The sequence below is a fragment of the Lithobates pipiens genome, unplaced genomic scaffold (assembly GCF_037356315.1).
Source record: "Lithobates pipiens isolate NorthernLeopardFrog02 unplaced genomic scaffold, aLitPip1_a1.2 Scaffold_16, whole genome shotgun sequence".
NCBI lineage: Eukaryota > Metazoa > Chordata > Amphibia > Anura > Ranidae > Lithobates > Lithobates pipiens.
Window position 1 is genome coordinate 110,276,336 of NW_027507748.1, and position 24,922 is coordinate 110,301,257.

At 41.2% G+C, this 24,922-nt stretch overlaps 1 protein-coding gene across 7 annotated transcripts in view; it reads right to left on the minus strand.

Moving 5' to 3' along the window:
• CTPS2 (CTP synthase 2) overlaps positions 1–24,922 on the minus strand; it is a 453,041-nt gene that overhangs the window by 397,663 nt on the left and 30,456 nt on the right. For all 7 annotated transcript variants that reach the window (XM_077480253.1, XM_077480248.1, XM_077480250.1 and 4 more), the window contains exons 5-6: positions 24,674–24,774; positions 13,967–14,083 (exon numbers count right to left, since the gene is read on the minus strand). In XM_077480253.1, the coding sequence (XP_077336379.1) occupies positions 13,967–14,083; positions 24,674–24,774 (218 nt within the window). The remainder of the gene's footprint in view (positions 1–13,966; positions 14,084–24,673; positions 24,775–24,922) is intronic.

Consider the following 24,922-nt stretch of genomic DNA (forward strand, 5'->3'; position numbering starts at 1 on the left):
ATTAGTACCAGCACTGCACACAGATATTGGGGCACAGGAATAAAACGTCAAGGGACAAGGGAATTTAAACATGGATAGTTGGCAAGTATGAGGCAGCTGTTTTGGGCCCCAAAACAATGACAGGGCCCAGGGCAGCTGGCCCTTTTGCCCTGCCTTAAAGACGGCCCTGATTGGGCATCCAGACATCAGCAGAGACCAGGCATTGACCAGCTATTCTTCTCTTCCTCGCTTCTGCCGTGTGTCTCCTCCCCTCCTCCTAGGCACCTGGGTGGGCTCCGGTCGCACTCTCTGCAACCTAAGCCCACCCTTATTTTGAAGCCTATTAGAGCCTCTGAAACCTGGCCGCTGAAATTAATGCACCCGGTGCCCTGAAAGGGGCAGGACGCATGAATAGGGGGTGGCTGCGGTGGCCATGGAAAGTTTAATGCTATGCATGAATCTATCCATTGCATATAGGGGGTAGCTTGGAGAGAGGGAGCAGCGCCTGGGCGTCCCTAATGGATGGGCCTCCCTGAAATTACCACTTTTAGGCCTCATGCACACTGGTGTCAAAAATGTTAAGGGTATTCATTTTTTTTTCTGCCACTAAATGCCCTTCTATGCACGCATAGTAGTTTGAGAGGCAGAAAAATACAGAGCCCGTGCATTCAGGATAGAAGCATTTTGTCGCTAAAAAACACCTGACATGCCTACATGTGCGTTAACGCTAGGTACGTGCATTAATGCTAGGTCCATCAAGCCTTTGAGAGTTTATTAATTTCAGCAACCACAATAAATTTATATTCTGGCCGAGTATTTCTCAACTCCAGTCTTCAAGGAGTCCCAACAGGTCATGTTTTTAGGCTTTCCATTATTTTGCACAGGTGATTTGATCAGTTTCACTGCCTTAGTAATTACCACAGCCATTTCATCTGATGGAAATCCTGAAAGCATGACCTGTTGGGGCACCTTGGGGACTGGAGTTGAGAAACACTGTTCTGGCCAATTAAATAAATGAATGCCAAAGAGCCTAAACGCTTTTGCAGAAACGTGGCTTTTGCCACGTTATAGGCGCTGCTTTTCTCTTGCCAGAGGAAATGCTTTTAGAAGAGCTGAGCAAACACCCAGTGTGCATGGGACCTTAAAGTGGATGTAAACCCTCACATATACCCAGTGAAGTGAACAGCCTCAGATGATACACAGGGATAAAAAAAAAAAACCTCCTACATAGGTTTTACTTGTATATCTGCAGTCTTCTCTTCCCTACACTCCTTCAAAAGGGCAGATCGTGTTAAAAAATATTTTTCATCTGTCAGGAGCACAGAGGAGGGGGCAGAGAGGCTGCAGTTACAGTGTGTGAGAGCTGATTGGAGGAAACTCCTTCACATAGCAGAAGAACTATGTTCTGAATAGACAAGCTCCCTCTGAACTCTCCCCCCCGATGTACGTCGGCAGAATGGCACGGGCAGGCAAATTGGTATACAGGTACGTCCATTTAAAATTGCCCCCGTGCCATTGCGTGTGCGCGTGTGCCGGTTGGGAACCCCGTGAGTCCGACCACGGGTCCCGTGGACTCGATCGCCGTGGGGATACCCACGATCGTCTCACGGAAGGGAGAACGGGGAGATGCCGATGTAAACCGCATCTCCCCATTTTGTCTATTAACAAGTGACACTGATCTCTGCTCCCTGTGATTGGAACAGAGATCAGTGTTTTGTAAATCACAGCCACGCCCCCCACAGTTATAAACACTCCTCCAAGACACACTTAATCCCTACACTGCCACCTCCTGGTTAACCCCTTCACTGCCAGTGTCATTTACACAGGAATCAGTGCATTTGGATAGCACTGATTGCTGTATAAATGACAATGGTCCCAAAAATGTGTCAAAAATGTCCGATGTGTCTGCCATAATGTCGCAGTCATGATAAAAATCGCTGATTGCCGCCATTGATTGTAAAAAAATTTTTTTTATAAAAATGCCATAAAACTATCCCCTATTTTGTAAACGCTATAACTTTTGCGCCAACCAATCATTCACTTATTGTGATTTTTTTTACCAAAAATATGTAGAAGAATACATATTGGCCTAAACTGAGGGAAAAAACATTTTTTATATATTTTTGGGGATATTTATTATAGCAAAAAGTAAAAAATATTTTTTTTTTTCAAAATTGTTGCTCTTTTTTTGTTTATAGCGCAAAAAATAAAAAACGCAGAGGTGATCAAATTCCACCAAAAGAAAGCTCTGTTTGTGTGAAAAAAAGACGTCAATTTTGTTAGGGAGCCACGTTGCACGACCGTGCAATTGTCAGTTAAAGCAAAGCAGTGCCGAAACGCAAAAAGTGCTCTGGTCTTAAGCCAGCAAAATGGTCCGGGGCTTAAGTGGTTAAGAGCTATGTGTGGAAGTGACGTTTTGACGTCGCTTCTGCCCTGCATTGTTATGGAGACAGGTGGGGGCCATCTTCCCCTCTCTCGTCTCCATACCTAACAGTAGACAGGATGCGATCGCCTCCGCCGCTGCCTCCGTTAAGCAGCAGCGAGCACAGGAGGGCAGCGGGAGGGGGGTAGCCCTCTCCCACCGCCGATAATCGTGATCTTGTAGCTAATTCGCCGCAGAGACCACTTTTATCTTACAGTGGACCATCCACTGAAGAAGAGGATACCACAAGCTGCTGCCATAACAATATCCTCCTTCAAACAGCCAACGTAAAACTGCAGCGGGCGGTCCGTAAGTGGTTAATTTTTCTTTTTGACTTTTCACTTGGCCTCTGGTCTGTGTGCGCCTGGATTTTTGTTTTTAGCAACTAGAGAGGGTGAATCTCCCCAACGGGGGCACGGACAGAAATAAAAACCCTTTACCTTTAGTTATACGGTACTAGTTATTACTAAAACCAGTAATAATCTAATGCAGATGCCTCTCACCAAAAGAAAGAAAGCCTAAAAAAGGAAACTAATGCAGCCATCACATCTAAGCCCTTGTACACACGGTCGGAAATTCCGACGGAAAATGTCCGATCGGACCATGTTGTCAGATAATCAGACTGTGTGTGGGCTCCATCTGACTTTTTCTGTTGGAAAGTCCGACCAACAAAGTTTGAGAGCTGGATATAAAATTTTCCGACAACAAAATCCGATCAGACTTCATCCAATTGTTTATAGAGAATTCCAATCGGACAAAGTGCCGCGCATGCTCAGATCAAATTACGAGACCAAAGCTATTGGCTACTAGCCTGAACGTAGTCCCGTCATAGCGACCCAACGTTATCACGTTCTGTACGATCGGATTTTCCGGCAACTTTGTCCGACCATGTGTATGCAACACCAGTTTCGGACAAAATTCATCTGAAAAAATCCATCGGATTTTGTTGTCGGAATGTCTGACCGTGTGTACAAGGGCTAAGAATTGGTAAGCTACAATATAATAAATGTTTGTGGTTACTATTGCTTTAAGGGGCTCTAGAAGAACACAACAGGTGGTGGCAAACCTTATGTCTCCATATGCAATGGATGAAGTGCACACACCACCATTACGATCCCAAATTTCCTATGTTTCCATATGTGTGCTTTGGTCACCAGTATAATGACTAATTGTCATTATACAACAAATCAATGATGCAACTATTTTCACACCTGTTTCTTTCCTAAAATATTCCACTACATTAATATAAAAGAAGCTAGGCAGAGGGAATCAGACATCAGTGCAGAGAATTTTCATTTTCATGTTACAGGCTTATGTTATACTTCAGTATTTTAAAATCTGAAATCTTTTCAAAGTATGTTGTTGACTAATGGTCTCCCAGGAGTAGATTAGTTCCCTCAACACCTAGCATTAAAGTAAATAGAATTTTAAAGTACATCAGAAAATGGTTGCTGAGATTCTATTCTTGTGTTTCAAATGCTGAAAAATTCACGGCACATTTTCCCTTTCATTAAATGAGCAGTGTGGCAATATTAATGTGTTTACAATATGTGCAAATGGCCACTTAAAGCCAACAAATAATGTAAAATACCCCAATAAATACAGCGATTTATTCATTAAAATTTATAAATCTATTTTATATATACTACAAACCCGATTGACAAAATCTGACCTAGGCACATACAGTATATCTGTAGTGTTTACTTATCTCTCTCCAAAGCTTTAAGTCCAGTGTCTTTCTGCTGCTCCATTCCTCTGTTATCAGCATTACATTGTAGATAAAACCTGCTGGAATTTTGTTTTGGGGAGGTAACTTAGAGATAGATAGGCAGAGAGCACAGCTCTGCAAGTTGCTTTGTTCCTCGGCCTATGTAGAGGGGCGTGCCTTTCCCCTAATCAGCTCACACACAGTGTATGCCCAGAGCCCCCACTCCCGTCCTGTTGCTGAAACAGGAAGAACATTTTCTAACACAATGTGCACTTTCTAAAGAATATATAAAGCTGAAGACAGCAGATATACATGTAAAACTTATGTAGGGAGATTTATTTCATTTCTGCGTATCATCTTAGCCTGTTCACTTCCCTGGGTATATATGAGAGTTTATAACCACTTTAAGTCTGTCCTGATATCTTGACACGCCTGTAACCCTCTGAAAAGCAGGATTTATGCCTAGTACACACGGGCCGAATGTCGGGAGACATCACCGGTTCAATAAAAACCGACTGAGATTCGGCCCGTGTGTATGTTGGCCGATCAGAATGAAGCCTTTTTGGCGAGCTTCTTATGGATGAGCATGTTGGAAAAGCGATCAGCGATCTCAGCCAATGTTCTGATACAACAGCTCAGCGGAGGAGATCTATGTACTAACGTCGAACTGTTGGAACAGCAGCTCCACCCAGAGCAGTCAGTTTTTATCATTTACCCAAAAGATGTAAAGAGCTCTGCACTGTGTGGTGAAAAATTATATTTAATTATCAGAGGCAGCTAACACATAAGTAGTAAAGCCAAAACCAACTTATATCACAAATAGTATAAAGAGTGTAGCCCCCAAAAACAATACTAAAGTAACTGATCAATAAAAAACCAGGTGAAAATGAGATCATATAGACATAATAGTAATGTCTCTGAACTGTAGAGAAATAGTCCAAAATAATATCCGAGAGGCTGGTTTAAATCGATGAAAAAGCATTCTATTGCTGAAGCCACCATTCCAGTGAAAAAGATGTACAGGCATACCCCACTTTTAAGTACACAATGTTTTTTTTTTACTAAAGCTGGAAAGTGCAAAATCAGGCTCACTTCTGCATAGAAACCAATGAGCTTCCAGGTTTTATTACCAGAGCTTAATTGAACAAGCTGGGGTTAGAAGCTGATTGGTTTCTATGCAGAAGTGAGCCTGATTTTGCACTTTCCAGCTTTAGTAAATAAACCCCATAGTGTACTTAAAAGTGGGGTATGCCTGTATAGTAGTAGCGTCCAACCAAATAGACCACCACCATGAAGTGAAATGCAAACTCACCGGACTTAATGACTGCCGTTACAGCAGCACAGAAGCCTTAAACACATATGGAAATCCCTCTGGAAATGTCACAGTTGATCAGTCCCGCAAAGAGCTCTGGCCAGAACCCAGCTAGGGATAAATAAGCTCATCAAGAGCCCAGAAGGAATCTCATAGTGTAGCGAGTTTATTGCAAGCTTGGAAGGGACGACATTGATGGCGGTGAGGAGGATGGTCTATGTGGACAGCTTTACCCCGGATGCCTGCATACTTAGATGTGCCTATTTTTATCATCAACCATATGCTAAATGATGTACCTTCATTAAATGTAACCATATTGCTACACTAAGGCTTCTTTCACACTGGGGCGGGAGCGGCGTCGGCGGTAAAGCGCCGCTATTTTTAGCGGCGCTTTACCGTCGTTTTAGCGGCGGTCTGCGGGCGCTAGCGGGGTGGTTTTAACCCCCGCTAGCGGCCGAAAAAGGGTTAAACCCGCCCGCAAAGCGCCGCCGCAGCGGCGCTATGCCGGCGGTATTGTCGCGCTGTCCCATTGATTTCAATGGGTAGGAGCGGTATAGGAGCGGTGAATACACCGCTCCTTCACCGCTCCAAAGATGCGGCTAGCAGGACTTTTTTCACTGTCCTGCCAGCGCACCGCCCCAGTGTGAAAGCCCTCCGGCTTTCACACTGGTGTTAAAGGGGCCGGTTTTTTTCAGGCGCTACACAGGCGCTATTTTTAGCGCTGTAACACCTGAATACCGCCCCAGTGTAAAAGCAGCCTTAGAGGCGCCTCTCTTCTCTTTTATACTCTGTTGACATGACGCTACTTGTATATCAAGACAAAATCATTATTTTTATTATTATTTTTAAAATGTTTTCTTGTCTTGCAAGATGCTCTTAACCCAAGTTACTCTCAAACCAAGGTGTTACTGTACTTTAAAGTTGTTGTAAACCCACTGAAAAAAAACCCTCTATAGTGTGTACTCAATCCCAAGCCCCGAGTGTGATTTCTGTCCAATCTCTTTCCCACTGATATTTGCATGAGTCACTTCTGATATGTTATGCCCACACCATAGAAACCCGGGGGGTGGTCTCACCCTCCTCCAGCACACAGAAGGAAAAGTATGGCAACCTCTTTTGGGTAAATAAACAGAAAATGGCACCAGACAAGAAAACAGTACAGTAAGTAGATTTTATTGAGTTTAAATAAAAACAAAGTTGATGCACTTACTAGTGGATAATTATCAGGTCATATCATAGATTGGTGTAGTCCTGAGCATGGATGCGTAGGGGGATGGATTGGTTGAGTCTGCAAGGAGTAAGGAGCTTGTCAGTAGTGGAGAGCCGCTGGACTCGCCAGGAAGCTGGATTCCACTGGTACTAGAACCTCTGGACATGCCAGAGCCACTAAGGTCATGCCAACTGTGAAGGGATTCCACAGACTGTGACACCGCTGTGCACAAGGAATACTGGGAGCGCATTTCAGGAGACAGCACGCTCAACCTGCTCTGATAGCTAGCCTGAGCGAATTAGAGTTAACCCTTAATGAACTTGATTGGCGGCTAAGGATGCTACAAAATCTAAATGCTAAGGGTTGTACAAAAGAGTATTTTGAATATACTTTGAGAAAATGTGCAATTAAAGATCTTGTAAAAAAAAAAAAAAAAAAAAAAAAAGAAAGAAAAAAAGTCTTGGCCCTTGTACACACGGTCGGACATTCCGACAACAAAATCCGTCGGATTTTGTCCGGAACTAGTGTTGCATACACACGGTCGGACAAAGTTGTCGGAAAATCCAATCGTTCGTAACGTGATGATGTTATTTTGTTATGACGGGACTACGTTCAGGCTAGTAGCCAATAGCTTTAGTCTCGTAATTTGATCTGAGGATGCGTGGCACTTTGTCCGATCGGAATTCTCTACAAACGATCGGACAAAGTCCGATCGGATCATGTTGTCGGAAAATTTTATAGCCCAGCTCTAAAACTTTGTCGGTCAGATATTCAGACGGAAACAGTCCGATGGAGTCCACACACGGTCGGATTATCCGACAACGCGGTCCGATCTGACATTTTCCGTCGGAATGTCCAACCGTGTGTACAAGGGCTAAGGCCGCGTACACACGCGCGGACTGTTGGCCCAACTTTGTCCGTCCAACAGTTTGAGCGAACAGTCCGCTCAAACTTAGCATGGACGGACATGGCCACACACGACGAACGAACAGTTTGCTGAAACCGTGCGCGATGACGTGAACGGCACGTACGACGGGACGCAAAATACGACGTCCTATACACTGCATTATAACTTTCGGCTTGAAAATCCTTTCTGAGCATGCGCGGAACTTAGTTTGACGAACAAGCCTACACACGGGCGGACTGTTCGTTGAAACAAGGTTTCAGCGGACAGTTTTTCGGAATTTCCGTAAAACCTTGTCCGTCCAACTGTCCGCTGAAACTGTCCGCTGAAAGCCCACACACGAGCGGACTGTCCGCCCAAACACTGTTCAGCGGACAAGGTTGGGCCAACAGTCCGCACGTGTGTACGCGGCCTTAGAAGCTAAATCTTTTTCTTTTTTCTTTTTTTTATCAAAACTTGTTTATTTATCCATTGCTATACAATAAACAATCATATCAGTAGATGAAATTGAACATTACAGGCATAGGCCATATCATAACAGGAGTCCATAATATTTTAGCAATAACAGGATACAATCGTATATAACATTTCTGAAACCTCCCTAACCCCGAACACTAGCCAGCACTTATGACCATTTATAACATATCAGAATTATTCACTTCTTCAACCAACGGATCCTCCTGGGTCCAGAGCATAACTGTAAATATAACCAAATCAGTGACCCCCCCCTCCCCCCATCACAAACAGTAAATCTCTACATAAGAAGTCTGTCCAATACTAGCTGTGGCAAGGCTAGGATCCTCCAGCTACAGTTGCCAAATGAGGCTAAATTAACCCACTGCCTTCCTGTGGCTGTATGCCAGGCATTCTCTAAGAAGTAAGGAGTTTACATAACTGGTCCGTTGTTTCCCAGTGGGGACCGTAGATGCCATCCAATATCGTGCACTATTTTTTCTAGCTAAATACATAACCTAATAATCATGTAGTACATTCCTTTTGGATACATTTCGACACCAATGGCCCCTAGCAAGTGCACCAGGGGGTTCAATGGAACATGTGTTTGAGCTAATCTAGCAATACACTGGGATACCTCTGCCCAATACCGATGGAGCTTCGGGCATCTCCAGAGTAGATGTATAAAGTCCCCCTGGTGTATTTTGCATTTTGGGCATAAGGGGGAATCCCTTTTTCCCCACCTATGTGATTGCACTGGCGTTCTATAGGCTCTATGCAGGATAAATAGTTGTAGGTATAGATTCTAAAGCCATGTCCCATTGGTCCTCGTCTATATCCCCTACATCTTCCCCCCACTTACTTCAACCTTTGAAGGAGGCATGATCTTGGACCAAGGACAATAATTCTGCATAAATCCTGGATATCAGTCCTCTCCAGGCATTTGCCCAGAGGACTTCCAGCAACAATGGCGATGATGATACTGCCAGGGATCAGGTCTGTTCCTGTGCCCACAGGGCATGCCAGAGTTGAAGATATTGATAAAAACCCCTTGAGGCTAATTGGAATTCCTGACATAATTTTTTATAAGTTTTTAGTACCTCCCCCTCATATAGCAGTGGAAAGAACCAAATCCCCTTCTCCTTCCATGAGGTAAACCCCTGCAGATCAAGCTCTAAATATTTAGAGTTATTCCAGACAGGGGTAAAGGGCAATGGGCCCTTTATTTTCAAAGCCTTCTGATATTCTCTCCACACCTTCCTAGGGAGGACACCAGTGGGGGCGGTATGCTTGGCAAGTCCATCTCCATGTGGGAGACCGCCTTCAGTAAAGAGCCAGGCACAGTCACCAAATTGATCACCGGGCCTGCACCCGCCTCCCATCCCCACCCGGCCTGTTGCTGAAGCTGTGAAGCCAGAAAATACATTTTAGGGTGGGGTACTGCCAACACCCATCCAATTAGGTTTTATTAGATTCTGCCTATCCAATAGTGGACCCAGGTTCAGCCAAAGGTATTTGGCGGGATTCGGGGACACCACCACTCCCAGGTATCGAAAGCTAGTTACTATGGCTATCTGGGGAAAGGGGCAAGCTTGAAGGAGCAAAGCCAGGTCTGATGGGGCATAGCAGGTTTTAGAAGTATATAAATGTTTATAGAACCGATGAAAGTCATTTAAAATATCAGAATTGAGAGTGTGTGTCTCCCCTGTCTCCGCCTGCACAGCTAAAATGTTAGAGGACTCCCGCAGCAAGAAATATAGGTTCTATATGATCGACTAGTAAAACAGTATGTAAAAGAGTGTGTATGGAATAAATTAAATGATGAAGGAGCATGAAATATTATGAATAATGATCTAAGATTATCAATAATAAATTTTAAATCATAAATTAACAACAATAATATTCACCACTGGCTTAAGGTGCGCTCTATAAAAATATGTGTGAATATAAAATCGAGGTTTGTACCTGGAGTAAAACGAATTATGGGCTAGAAGATCATGCAAGAATAAAATACTGATACCATCAAACTGATGGACAATAAAATAAGGAGGATAAAATCAAGATGGGACATAAGAGAATGAACACGTGGGTGTGTATGCGCATATAAGCATGCATATGCATGGATGCACAAAAAAACGAGAGGGAATGTAATAAGGTGGATGTGGAATAAGCATATTTCTCTTGTGGGTCACAGGAGTACACCTAGTTCTGCACTGTGACCCAGATTTAGCCAACAGAGGGCTAAAGTCTGCTGTTGTCTGACATCACAGAACCGGTCCGGGCTCCACTCAGGAGCCTAACAGGCAGCTGACTCAACCTATCAGTGTGCCCCTCCACAGTCTGGCACTTCAGTGAGCGCTGTAGGGGGAGAACAGAGAGTGGTGACTGACCGGGATGCTTGCACTGCAGGCCCTCAGATACAGGGTCCTCTCCAGCAAGGAGAACAGTGAGCCACACAGTAGGAACTTTACCAAATACGCTACTAATCTGCTGAGACAATCAGTTAGAATCAGCAGTGCCATTGATCTGTCATTGCAAATTTACAGATTCAGCCAACAGCAGGCTAAAGTCTGCTGTTGGCTGACATCGCAGAGGCGTTCCAGGCTCTGCAGGGATCCCCACAATAATGTTTGGTTCTCCCTGGAGCCTGATAGGCAGCTGACTCAACCTCTCAGTGTTACACTGAATGCCTGAGCCAGCTGCCTTGTCTCTCCAGTGTCTGTAACTCCATTGAACGATATAGGGGCAAAGCAGGAAGTGGTGACTGACAGTCGCTGCTATGTGCTCAGAGCAGACTCAAGAACAATCAACATTCTCTGATCACTCAGTTCTCGGTGTAGACCCAGCAGGGGACAACTGCAGCATCGGATCAATGCTGCAGACATCTAGGTGAGCATATATGTTTATTATTTTGGTCTCTCTGACTTCTTTTTTAAGGCAGCCATCTTGATAGAGGAGTGGGCTTTGCTACCTGTCAGAGCTGCCTTCCTGTTGACTGGTTCAGATTGACAGAATGGTTTAAGTAGAAGCATGGGGATGCTTGCACTGCAGGTTCTCAGATACAGGGTCCTCTCCAGCAAGGAGAACAGTGAGGAACACAATAGGAACTTTACCAAATACCCTTATCAGGTGAGACAATCAGTTAGAGTTAGCAGTGCCATTGATCTGGCAGTGCATATTTACAGATATGAGGCTCAAAACAGGAAATGCATTGCTCTTCTCAGGAAAAATTGGGGACAAAAATGTACAATGTTCAGGCTTACTGCATAGACCCAATTAACATTAACTAGTCATTTACTTTAAATTATCAAATCTTTACATCTGTAGTTCCAGCACACTTAAGCTCAGTTACTCATACTTCTAAAACTTATTTCCATGAGTAGATTATTTTCCTCACACGCAGTTGTCTTTTTTTGGACTACTGCACATTTATCAATCCTGATAATATCAGGATTAAAACATCTAACTGTGGCTATAAACATATGAAAAATAGACTTGGATACACTATCCAGCTGCCCGAATGCTCTGCCAGATTGTCACATAAGCATGTACACGTGCATAGCTCAAAGGTGTATCCTTATGCCTATGCAGGCTAGAGAAGGAACACAGACAGACACATCTACTCTCAGTTATCTACAGGAAAAAATAGAAACCAGCCAAATATCATCCAAAATGGCTGATCAATTCCATCAATTGGTTCACCCTAAAGTACTATGTTGGTCAGGACCCTAAGACCCCATTCACACCTGAGCGTTTTGTAGCTTGAAGCCTGAAGCTACAAAACGCTAGAGGGGAAAAAATCTATTATTCTCAATGGAGATGGTTCACATCTCCACTCCATGTCGCCTGAAGCCGAACGCCTGAAGCTCAAACAAGTTCCGGACCCTTTTTTGTCGCTCGAATCGAGCAGATTTGGGCGTTTTTCTTCTTTTAACATTGGTGACCTTTTGCCCTGCACAAAATCGCGGCAAATCACGGTAAAAAACGCAGCAAAAAACGCTGCAAAATCTCTGTAAATTCATGCGATTTTCTGCTTGAAAACGCTACGCTCAGGTGTGAATGCAGCCTGAGACTTAATCAGACACCTTCTCTTTTACATCATCCACCCTAATACAAGACGTATTCATAGGTAGTTTGGTCAGATGGAGGCCCTAAAACACTAAATTACACAGATTTCATCATTTGTATCCACGTCTGTGTATTGCTTTACGAACTAATTTTCCTTTCCTACTAGATATTTACTCCCATGATTTTTTCTGCAGTTTCCTTTCTCTCACCCAAAATATCCAAAAATATCCAGACTGCAGTCCTGCATTTATGATCTGAGTGTATTGTGATCTTAAAGTGGAACTTTATCCCCAACAATTTGATAAAAAATAATGTTCTTTAGCAAGGAACATACATTCCACATTAATATGTATGCTACCAAAATTAGTGCGTGCTGTAAATTGCCTCCAGCATTGCTCCTGTTTCTAGCTAGAGGCTGCCATTTTGCTGAAGCCCAGAGCCCCTGAACAGCGGTAAATCTTTAGGCTGTCAGCAGATAGGCCTCTACAAATCCTGCACGGTGCCTAAAAATAAAGAGTAACTGAGTATGTGCAGAGTAAGGTGAGACAGTGTATTACTGGATTTTAAACAGTATAGGCACTTTTTTTTATGTTTACATACGTAGCTAAACCTGCAAAAGGGGCCAGCATGAAGTGATCGAGCAAGACTTAAGTTCCATTTTAACTTGTGGCTAAAAGCAATTGCTTTTAATCTTTGGGCTGGGGAAGGGGGCATTCAACATTTACAATGCAGACTTTGAAAAAGTCACGAGGTCGTGACGCAACGCGTCAGGGAGGGAGCTTTTGGTGTTGCATTCATCACTTCCGTTCGCGGCCGAGACCGGAAGTTCCGTTCGTATTTGCGTAGTTTGTTGTCATCTGCTCCGTTCGTACTTGCGAAGTTTGCTGTCATTTGCTTTAATGTAAGTGATTTATTTTATCTATTAAAACGCTGCTATTGATTACTACCCATGAGAGCCTCCCCTTATCTTTCCTATGTACCACGAACGATAATTTTACCTGTTTGAAGACATTGGGGAAACACTATTCCTACATATACAGTGGTATCCTGCTGAAGCTGGACTGCTAAGGACGAGTGAATATCGGTTTTGTTGCAGTGCTTATATATTTGATTTCTGAGGTGAGAGGCTGGGGGAAACAGTGGGTGCACGGAGTTGTGGCACTGAAATTGGGCACTGAAGTTGATCGGTGGACAGTCACGGATTTGGAGAACACTTTATTAATTTTGCATGAACTGAGATACATGCTCACTATTTAATTGCATGGACTTCATTAGAGAAGCACTTTTGATTTAGCATTTGTCATTTTATTATTATCCGTCATTTCTCGGACTGTTTTCATAAGAGTATTTATTCAGCAATTTTCACATTTAATATTTTGTTAATATTTCATGCATGATGATGTTTTGAAGATTTATACACTGTATTTTATCAGGATACTATAATATTCACGGTTGAATATTGCACATATATCACTTTTAGTGAGGTGAATTCACTGTTGCACTACATGTGTTTGAGTATTGTATTTTATTTTAGGTAGCGCCGCATTTCTAGCATTTTTATATTTCTTTTGGTGTTGAGATCACTATTTTTTGCTGGCGGCTTCCTACATATGTACACGTATTTGGATATTTTTTAGGTTCACATATATATATATTTTGTAGGTATTTTTTACACATTTAATATTAGCCAGGTGGAGCGCATTAGTTTCGTGCATTCAGCCTTTCTATTATGATATATTTCTAATAAATTAGGATTTTTTCTGGTTTTTGTTTTTGGATACAAATGAATGAAGCTCTGTAATCATTAATACAGCATTACATGTATTTTTACATAAATGAGGATATATATTTTTTCTGCTTAAAAGCATCATCTTTGAATTATTTCAATACAAAAGCGCTTGTTTACCTACCTGGGGAACAAGGCTGACGTGTATGTTACAGAAGTTCTCTCTTTTTGCCTTGAATTGGAATTGCCTGAAAGCTTCGATGAATGCCATTCCCTCAATATCTCCAATTGTGCCACCCAACTAAAAAAAAGTAATATAAAGTAAAAAAATAATAAGTGAGTCACACTACCATAACAAAAGCCATACACTACCAATTATAATGTATACAAGGAGGAGGGGATATAATGTGTAATCCTGATGTGAGGGTTGGACCCAAGAAGGCTGCCCTTTTGGTGTTAGGTCAGAAGACATCTGTGTGACTTGGCCAGCCGTTCCTTTTTATAAAAGAAAAGGGAAAGGAGGTTTTTTTATCTTCGTCAAGAGATTTTTTTATTGAAGAAGAGAAGACTTCAATGTTTGCAGTTTTGTAGTTACAGAAAAAGAGAAGAACAGACAAAACAAAAACAACAAAGCCTATACTTCTGGAGACCTGAAGTGCAGCCTTGAATCTACTAATTGCAAAGAAGCTTACAGAGACTTCAAACACAACCAAAGAGCTCATCATGTTAATATATCATGAGGTTACAGAAAAAAGTGCTATAATTATGAACAAAAGAAAATAATAAACAAGGCAATACAATAAAGTATGTTTTTACTGCATATACAGGAGCTAGAGCTGCACAATTCTGGCATTTTTTTTTGCTTAGAATAAAGATCACGATTCTCGCAGTGTAACATCTTTCGCATTATACAACAAATAAACTGGGCTAACTTTACCGTTTATTTTTATTAAATTGTATTTTTTTCCAAAAGAATTGCTTTTGAAAAACTGCTGCGCAGATACAGTCTGACATAAAATATTGCAACAACCACCATTTTATTCTCTAGGGCAGGGATATGCAATTAGCCACTCCAGCTGTTGCAGAACTACAAGTCCCATGAGACATAGCAAGACTCTGACAGCCACAAGCATGACACCCAGAGGCAGAGGCATGATGGGACTTGTAGTTTTGCAACAGCTGGAGGTCCGCTAATTTCATATCCCTACTCTAGGATCTCTGTTTAAAAGAGATATATATATATATATCACGTTTGGGTGCTCCAAGTAATTTTCTAGCAGAAAATAATGATTTTTACTTGTAAGCAACAAATGGCAGAAAAGATTTGGTCTGTAAGACTTCATGTACACAGGACGTTTTTACAACTTCTCCTGAATGATTTAACTTGACAAATAGTAACCTACGTTTAAAATGTCCGTTTTGCCACATTCACGCGCCGTGTCTTATGGCGTTTTGCAGCGTTTGCGTTTAGAAGTGTTTCTAAAAAAGAAATATATAAATTTTATTTTTATTAATGGACAAAAATGAAACGCGGCTAAGCACGGGTTACTGTGTTTAGCCATGGTTGGCGTCTTAAACGTTGGAAACTTCAGCATCTGAACTCATTTTTATAAACGCAATTGCCTAAAAACTACAGTAAATGAACCTGTGTACATGTACACATAAGGTAACGCGGAGTGAGTTCAGGGGCACATGAAAAAAAGTGTCCAACTGCCTCTGAATGTCCGTTTAGCAGTAGAAGTGTACACAAGGCCTAAATGGTTAAACTTCCCTCATCTACATGCAGAGTTGTGATAAAAAGATGAAAATATACTTTGTTTCTACTTATTCCCCTGTTATAATAAAACTTGGCAGGTTTCTTGGATTTTTTTTCCTGCTGTGAGAACTCTCTACACTTGTTAGAAAGATCGTGACATGCTGTTTTGAAGATCGGGAATAGAAAAAGATCGCAATTTTGATTCTAAACGATGAATCCCGTCGCTCTAACAGGAGCTGTGGTCTGAGCTCTCATTATTTTGCCAAACATATATAACAGTAGGAGATGCAGGAGATTGGTTGAAGGTCTGAAGAACAGCAGGAGGAGGAGGATGTGGGGCTGCAGCTTGAAAGATGAATTCCTTCCCTGGTTGTTCTGAATATCTGATGTATACAGTATGTGGAGCTGGGCTTTGTGGTTCCTCAGAGAAATACTGGCTATACTTATGGGCTGAATCAGATTGAAGATGACAATTCCTTTCTAATCCAAGTGCTTTCTGGGTAATAGTGCTTGATCTGTGTAATAAGGGTCGAGGGTCAGTTATACTCACCTTGGAACCCCTTAGGTACCACAATGAGTATAACCAGCATGCTTTACTGCATATTCAGACAGAATTTACTGTTGTGGGTTTAGTAACACTTTAAGAGCATGGCAGAGTTGAATAGATCTAAAAAACAAAGACCTTGGGAAAGAAAACTCCATCTGTAGTTGCTAAAAGCACCTGAGCATATTAGGCTCCATGTACACGGGACGCTGGGGCAAACTCCTTTTTTTTTTATTTCACAAGCATGTCCAAAAGTACGACCCAGTCTGACATGCATGGACACCAACATGAAGAAGAGTGTGTGACCAGAGGAACGTCTGTTGGTGATGATCAGGTATGAGCATATTTTCTAAATATAGATAGATAGATAGATAGATAGATAGATAGATAGATAGATAGATAGATAGATAGATAGATAGATAGATAGATAGATAGATGCATTTGTTTTTCCTTTATTTTTTTGAAAAAGAAAATCATTTTGTCTATTTTACGCAAGTTTAAAACGTTAATTAAATTTTTTACAATATATAAAACATTTTTGTCAATTTTTAAAAATATTTTTAATAATTAAATATTAATTGATTAATATATTTATTTGATTTTTTTCTGTTGTATATGGTATTTTTGTTTTTTAATTACTTAAAAAAAATTAGTTTATTTTATGCTAATTTAAACGTTAATTTTATTTTTTATAATATATCAAGTCAGGGGTCAAGCTCAGTGGTGGGGGTCATCTTGGTCAATTCTGAACATATGGGTCAAATTCCAATTAAAATTTGGATACAGCAATGCTAGTGGTGTATTGCATTGCATCAAGGGCTATATATGGGGTCTATGAAGCATCGCAAGTAATTAAAACATTTTAAACAATTTTGTTTTCTATATTTTTCATTGTTTTCCATCATATTTTTGTCTTTTCGGGTCTAAAACATAGGGTAAAAATGCGTATAAACGAAAACGCGCCTTAACGCCGATAACGCGTTTAGTCGCGTTTTGCCGTCTGAATCGTGGAAATCTTTGGCGTCTGAACCCATTTTTTTGCTTTAGAAGAAACACTGTTAAACGCAACTGCCTAAAAACGTCAATAAACAAGACTGTGTACATGGTCACATAGGATAACATTGAATGAGTTCAGGGGCAGTTGAAAAAAGCGTTCAACTGCCTCTGAACGTCCTTTTAGCAGCGCCCCGTGTACATGAGGTCTAGAAAGACATAAGAGAGAGAGATTGGAGACACCAAACTTGTACCACCAGTCTTAACTTTCCAAGGCAATCAACACCATACGATGTTTGTTATTCTATAGAGGGGTATACTTATAAAGTCAAGAATTCATTTCATATGGGATCAGGTGTTTTGTTATAAGGTGAGGCTGGAGTGATCAGTGTGGTTTAGTAAAGCACACATCTATAAGGCTGAAACGGTAGTCTGTTTCTTTTTAATGTCAGCATTTGGTTGGACCATACGGGTTAGATATCATCCCCTTAAGCTGTGTGCATGCATTGGCAAACAGTACCTGCAAGCCACTCTTCTGCTCCCTCCTCTCCGAAATTTGACTGATGGCAGCAGGAGCCTACCACAGCACAGCCCTCAGTGTCTTCTGCAGATTCAGGAGTTAGGGGAATGGCGGTGATCAATCCCACACCTGGCAGCTGTGACGAGGGCAGCAGATAAATGTTTGGGGATGGGGGAGGGAAAAAAAGTACTGGTGCATTTTTGTACCTTAACCGCTTGCCAACAAACCGCCGCAGTTGTACTGCGGCAGCATGGCTCGGCTGCGCAAATCGCCGTTATGTTACGTCGCTCCCTCTGGTGGCCACTAGGGGCGCTGGCGGAGGTGCACACACGCAGTTCGCCCGCAGAACTGTTGCGAGTGCCCGGCGATCTCAATGACCACCGGGCTCCCGCGATCACTCGTAACATGGCGAGAACCGGGATCTCTGTGTGTAAACACAGAGATCCCAGTTCTCTGAGGGGAGAAGTGGCAGATCGTCTGTCCATACAAAGCATGAACAGCGATCTGTCATCTCCCCTAGTCAGTCCCTTACCCCCCCCTTCAGTTAGAACACAATTAACCCCTTGATCGCTCACTAGAGTTAACCCCTTCACTGCCAGTGACATTTTACAGTAAACAATGCATTTTTATAGCACTGATCGTTGTATTAATACCAATGGTCCCAAAATTGTGTCAAAATTGTCCAATGTGTCCGCCATAATGTCGCAGTCATGATAAAAATCGCAGATCGCCGCCATTACTAGTAAAAAAAAAAAAAAAAAAAAAATGATATAAATGTATCCTCTAACATGTAGACGCTATACGTTTTATGCGCAAAACAATCAATATACGCTTATTGCTATTTTTATTACCAAAAATATGTAGAAGAATACAGAACGGCCTAAACTGAGAAAAAATTTGCTTTTAAAAAAAAATAGGGATATTTATTTATTGCAAAAAGTACAAAAGATTGTTGTTTTTTTTTCAAAATTGTCAGATTTTTTTGTTTATAGCACAAAAAATAAAAACCGCAGAGATGATCAAATACCACCAAAAGAAAGCTCTATTTGTGGGGAAAAAAGGACGTTTGTTTGGGTACAACATCAAACAACCGCGCAGTTGTCAGTTAAAGCGACGCAGTACCAAATTGCAAAAAGTGCTCTGGTCAGGAAGGGAGTAAAATCTTCTGGGGATGAAGAGGTTAAATACCTGCTTGTACACACTTAGAGGTGAAAATAATGCTGCTGCAGACACGATCCCAAACTAAGGGTTACACATGGGAAAAATAAAATCACCAGAACAGCTCAAATGCAGGACCATTAAACGCGGCTTCATCCACAAATTTAAATTTTAGCTTTTAACAAATACATCAGAGGGCTGGTAGGCTTTGTTTTAAGTCATTGCCAAGTCAATCCCATTATCTATTTTAATAGTTCTTTCTGTCTTTGAAAGTCAGAATAATATATTACCCGCAGAAGCGGTACTGTGGGCAATGAACCAGAAACCAGATGACAGTTTGTAACATTACATGCATTCAGTTAGGTTAGTCAGTAGAGATATGTTGATAGGAATGCAATTAGGTGAAAGCCGAGAGGCATCCAAAGCAAAATGCAACAGGCTGGCAAGGATTCTATTTATTTAGGTAAGTGTGCCATCTAGTGGTGAATATATAGTTGTTCATCATAACCAAACTGCATTTGGATGAGATATTGAGGTTGATTTCCTAAAGAGACATAGGCTGCAAAGTTTAGAATACCCAAGCATGTACAAGTAAATAAAAAAAAAAACTAAAGAAACAGCATGTTTGCTTGCACATTATTGGATGATTGATGCCAGAAGAGCTCACCCTCATTTACTCAGCTTTAGCAAAAAACAAATTGCAAAGCGAATCAGTTTTTTGCCTTTATCAAATCAACCTCTAAATTTTCATCCTTTGTGAGACCCAAAAAGACATAGTAATCAGCATTTTTTTTTGCTAGAAAATTACTTAGAACCCTCAAAGATTTTATATATATATATATATATATATATATATATATATATATATATATATATATATATATATTTTACCTAGAGACCCTAGAGCAGTGATGGTGAACCTTGGAACCCCAGATGTTATGGAACTACATTTCCCAGGATGCTCACCTAAGCTGCAGAGTGCATGAGCATCATGGGAAATGTAGTTCCAAAACATCTGGGGTGCCAAGGTTTGCCATCACTGCCCTAGAGAACAAAATTAATAAAAATGATTGTGGTTGCAATTTTTTCTATGTGCTGCATATTTGCGCGACAGTTTATAAAACGCATAGTTTTAGTGCACACAAGTATAATACCCAATTTTTGGGTAACTTATAAAAGATAATGTTATGCCAAGTAAACAGATATCTAACACTTTAAAAGTTCACACTCCTGTGGAATGGGGACAAACTACAGTACTTTCATGGGTGAAGCTTTAAAAGCCTTTACAGGTGACCCATTTAGAGTTACACAGGAGGTCTGGCACTAGAATTATTACTCTCACTGGAACGTTTGCCATTTACATTTGTGTGCAGGACCTAAAGTCCACGTTTAAATTTGCACGTGAGAATAGGGGGATGGGGGAACTTACTTTTTTTTATTATTTATTTACATTTAATTTATTTACACAGTTTAAAAAAAAAAGTTTTGTCAACTTTATTGCAAAGAACATTCCTTGTGATAGCATGGGCCGTGACAGGTCCCCTTTATAGAGAGATCTGGAGTTTATTAGACTCCAGATCTCTCCTTGGTCTGACCGTCTGCTCCACTAGCAGATTAATTGGCAGGTAAACAAAAAATCAAAACCAGAAGTGACGAAATGCTCGTCACTCCAGTTCCTGATGTCACAAATGGTGAGGAACAACCAAAGTTCCTCTCACTCTGTCTCAGGCATTGGATAGCCAGACGGATCATTTTTACTTTGTTCAGAATCTCCTGCTCTAAAAAAAAACAATGCTGCAGCAATGACCAAAATATCACCGCTCCCATCCCAGGGCATATATATGTACGGTGGACAGCAAGTGGTTAAAGCTGAACTGTAGGTAGATAATAAAAGACACAAATGAATGAAGCTCTGTAATCTTTAATACAGCATTACATGTATTTTTTCACTGCAAGAAGTAACTGAAATTGATATGGTTATCAGCCCCTTGCAGTCCCTGTGCAGCAGGGTTAGAGTGTGGGGGGGGGGAAGCAGCACAAAAAGGGAATCAGTTCATGTGCTGGCAAGAAGTATGCTATGAATGGAGAAGGCAGACCTTTCAGTCCAATCCTAAATAATTTTTTCATTCATAGAAGCTATAGTACAGCTTCTGTGAATGGAGGAGGTGGGCAGAAAGGGCAGACAGTTGTTACGCTTGAGGTCTGTTGGCTGTATTTGGTGAGACAATCAGTTAGAGTTAGCAGCAGAGCTAGTACAAGGGGGGGGGGGTCAGAAGGGGCCGATGCCCTGGGCGGTACAATTTATTGGGAGTGGAGTGTGCAGTGAAGTATCCTTCTAAAAGGTGGCTGGACTGGAGTGATTTCTTGGAGGCTCCAGCCGCTATAGCCTGCACTTGTAACAATGTGCCGAGTGCGCTGAGTCCTGCGCAACAAAAGCCTACACAGACAAGCTTTTCATTCTCATTCTGGTGGGGGTCAGTCAGTGGTGGGGGGGTGTGGTGGTGCTGGCGGGGTGTCTGGCTGGTCGCTGGCTGAGAGGAGTTGGATTCTAATTAGAACATAAAACATTTTCGTTTTCTGACTCTCTACCTAATGGATAATATATTACCTCTGAAAGTATTTCAGCTACAGTCTTTGTTCACATTCAGATGAACAGTGCCAGTAAATGTACCCCTTTGTGCACCAGTGGCACCAGTTTCAGTGTTACACTGCTGCCACTAATGCAGCACAAAGGGGTTAATTAACTGGCACTGGTCGCTAATGTATCAGAAACCAGTGGCAAGGACTTTGAGTTCCTCTCTGGCCCTGTTCTTGTCACAATGACTGTGTCAGAATTACAGAAATCTGCATTTAACTTGGCTTCCAAGTATAACAAAGATCTGGATGGCTTGGAAATTTCTGCTGAGATTGAAAGCATTACATTTTTCATTGAGTCTATACCGTCAAATGTAAAACCTGCAACACCTCTTGATCTGTGTCAGATAATACACGACTGTTCTCTTACTGCTTGTTATCCGAATATTGAAACAGCATTGGACATTTTTTTGACTCTTCCTGTTACTGTTGCATCTTGTGAAAGGAGCTTCAGCAAGCTGAAACTCATTAAAAATGATTTACCATCAACCATGGGTAAAGACAGGCATTCAAACCTCAGTATACTTTCTATTGAGTATGCAACTGCAAAAGACATTGATTTTTATAGTGTCATAGATGATTTTGCTTCTATGTAAGGTGTCTTTGTGATTATGTCACTAACTTTTCCATAGGAGTATACTTGACATTTTCACAACTGTTTTCAGCAAGTTTACAGAAATTCATTTATTCCCTTGATTTCTATTTTGCACTTTTTTAAATGAATATTTTATACTAAGGGGTTCTTTTTGGCTGAAGGCTCTATATGTTGTTTAAAATATGTCTGTTTATTGGTTTGTTTGTTTTTTGCACTTTTCATATTTATATGAATATTTGGTATTGGGGCACTGACTACCTTTAGGAAAGATTACAGTTGAATGTTATATGTTTCACTGAGAAATAGTGTTATCCCTTGATTTTGCACTTTTATATATTAATATTTTGTATTGTGGGTTCCTTTTTTTGCTGAAGGCCATATATGTTTTTTGAGAAATGTGTGTTTGTTGTTATTGTTTGCACTTTTCATATTTATCTGAATATTTTGTATTGGGGCACGGACTACCTCAGGAAAAATTACAGTTGAATGTTATATGTTTCACTGAGAAACAGTGTAATCCCTTGATTTTACACTTTTATATATTAATATTTTGTATTGAGGGTTCTTTTTTGCTGAAGGCAATGTATGTTGGTTGAGCAGTTTGTGATATTTTTTGATTTTGCATTTTTCCTATTTATGTGAATATTCGGTATTGGGGCAGTACCTCACACAAAATAATGCAAAACTGAAAACTTTAGTATGTTCACACGGGCCTTGACAGAAAAAAAACAGTTAACAGGCCTTTCTACAAGCACATTTGTTGCATTATTATTTCAAAGTGCCTCCAATAAAAATACATATAATTACAATGTGTGAGGGAACTCTGTTTCTATGGCATTAAACCTAATTGAATTTGTATTGTTTTAAGTATATTCTTGTTTTAAAATTACATTGATTCTTTCTTAAAAACGGGGGGGGGGGGGCGTAGCACAGTTTGCCATCTTCGCCATGGGCACCAAATGGCCCTGTCCCAGCACTGGTTAGCAGTGCCATTGATCTGGCAGTGCATATTTACTGATATGAGGCTCAAAATAGGAGAATTGCATTGTTCTTCTCAGGAAAAATTGGGGACAAAATTTACAATTTTCCGGCTTACTGCATAGACCCAATTAACATTAACTAGTCTTTTACTTTAAATGATCAAATGATTTACATTTGTAGTTGCAGCACACTTAAGCTCAGTTACTCATACCTCTAAAACTTATTTCCATGAACAGATTATTTTCCTCACACGCAGTTGTCTTTCTTTGGGCTACTGCACATTTATCAATCCTGATAATATCAGGATTACAACATCTAACTTTGGTTATAAACATATGAAAACTATACTTGGATACACTATCCAGCTGCCCGAATGCTCTGCCAGATTGTCACATAAGCATGTACACAGCTCAAAGGTGTACCTTTATGCCTATGCAGGCTAGAGAAGGAATACAGACAAACACATCTACTCTCATTTAAAGTGGGCCAACCGGCCAAACTGAGCGCTCGGGGGAGAAGGGCCTTAATCAGGGAGGTTCCAGAAGAACAACCATCTGTACAGCACTCCACTAATCAGGCCTGTATGGTTGAGTGGCCAGACAAAAGCCACTCCTCAATAAATGGCACATGACAGCCCCCCTGGAGTTTGCCAAAAGGCACCTGAAGGACTCTCAGACCATTAGAAACTAAATTTGCTGGTCTGATGAAACAAAGATTGAACTCTTTGGCCTGAATGGCAAGCGTCATGTCTGGAGGAAACCAGACAAAGGCTCTTCACCTGGCCAATACCATCCCTACAGTGAAGCATGTTGGTGGCAGAATTATGCTGTAGGGATGTATTTCAGTGGCAGGAACTGGGAGACTAGTCAGGATCAAGGGAAAGCTGAATGCAGCAATGTACAGAGACATCCTTGATGAGAGTGCCAGAGTGCTCTGGACCTCAGACTGGGGCGAAGGTTTATCTTCCAACAGGACAACGACCCTAAGCACACAGCCAAGATCAAAACAGAAGTGGCTACAGGACAACTCTGTTAATGTCCTTGAGTGGCCCAGCCAGAGCCCAGACTTGAACAAGATTGAATATTTCTGGAGAGATCTGAAAATGGCTGAACATTGACGCTCCCCATCCAACCTGATGGAGCATGAGAGGTCCAGCAAACAAGAATGGGAGAAACTGCCTAAAAATAGGTGTGGCAAGCTTGTAGCATCATACTCAAAAAGACTCTAATTGGTGCCAAAGGTGCTTCAACAAAATATTAAGCAAAGGCTGTGAATATTTATGTACATGGGATTTTTTTTTTTTTTTTTATAAATTTGCAAAGATTTAAAACAAACGTCTTTCTCGTTGTCATTATGGGGTATTGTTTGTAGAATTTTGAAGAAAATAATAAATTTAATCAATTTTGGAATAAGGCTGTAACATAACAAAATGTGGAGAAAGTGAAGCGCTGTGAATACCTTCCGAATGCACTGTACCTGTACAGTCACAGTTTGTCCGTATGGATTTAGGGCCTTTCTTATGATCATATTAATTAGGGGTAGTAAAAATGATGTCAGTGTCTTCATCCTCAAATACAAAATGTAGTAAGAAGTGATGTTGCTGTAGGTTGCTGTGTAGCTGCTGCATTGTGTGTTAGCATGCAAGACTTGGTTACAAAATTCAGAATAAAAGACACCAGCGGTTTCTAGCTAAAAGTTAAATGCACTTGCCTCTATAACGCATATTTGTGGCTCCTGGTGGTCTCTGTCCACAGGGACCTTTGCTTGATTCATCACCCACTCCTGAATGGCATCAGTGACATGTGGGACCACTGCAATAAAGAGAACAGATTTAATCAGACATGAAGGACTTTACTAAATAGGAATAGAACATATAAGTGGTTACAGATTATCCCAGCTCAGCAGCCTCAGGGCTAGTTTCAGGCACATTTGACCTGTGGCCACCCAGTAACAGGCTAT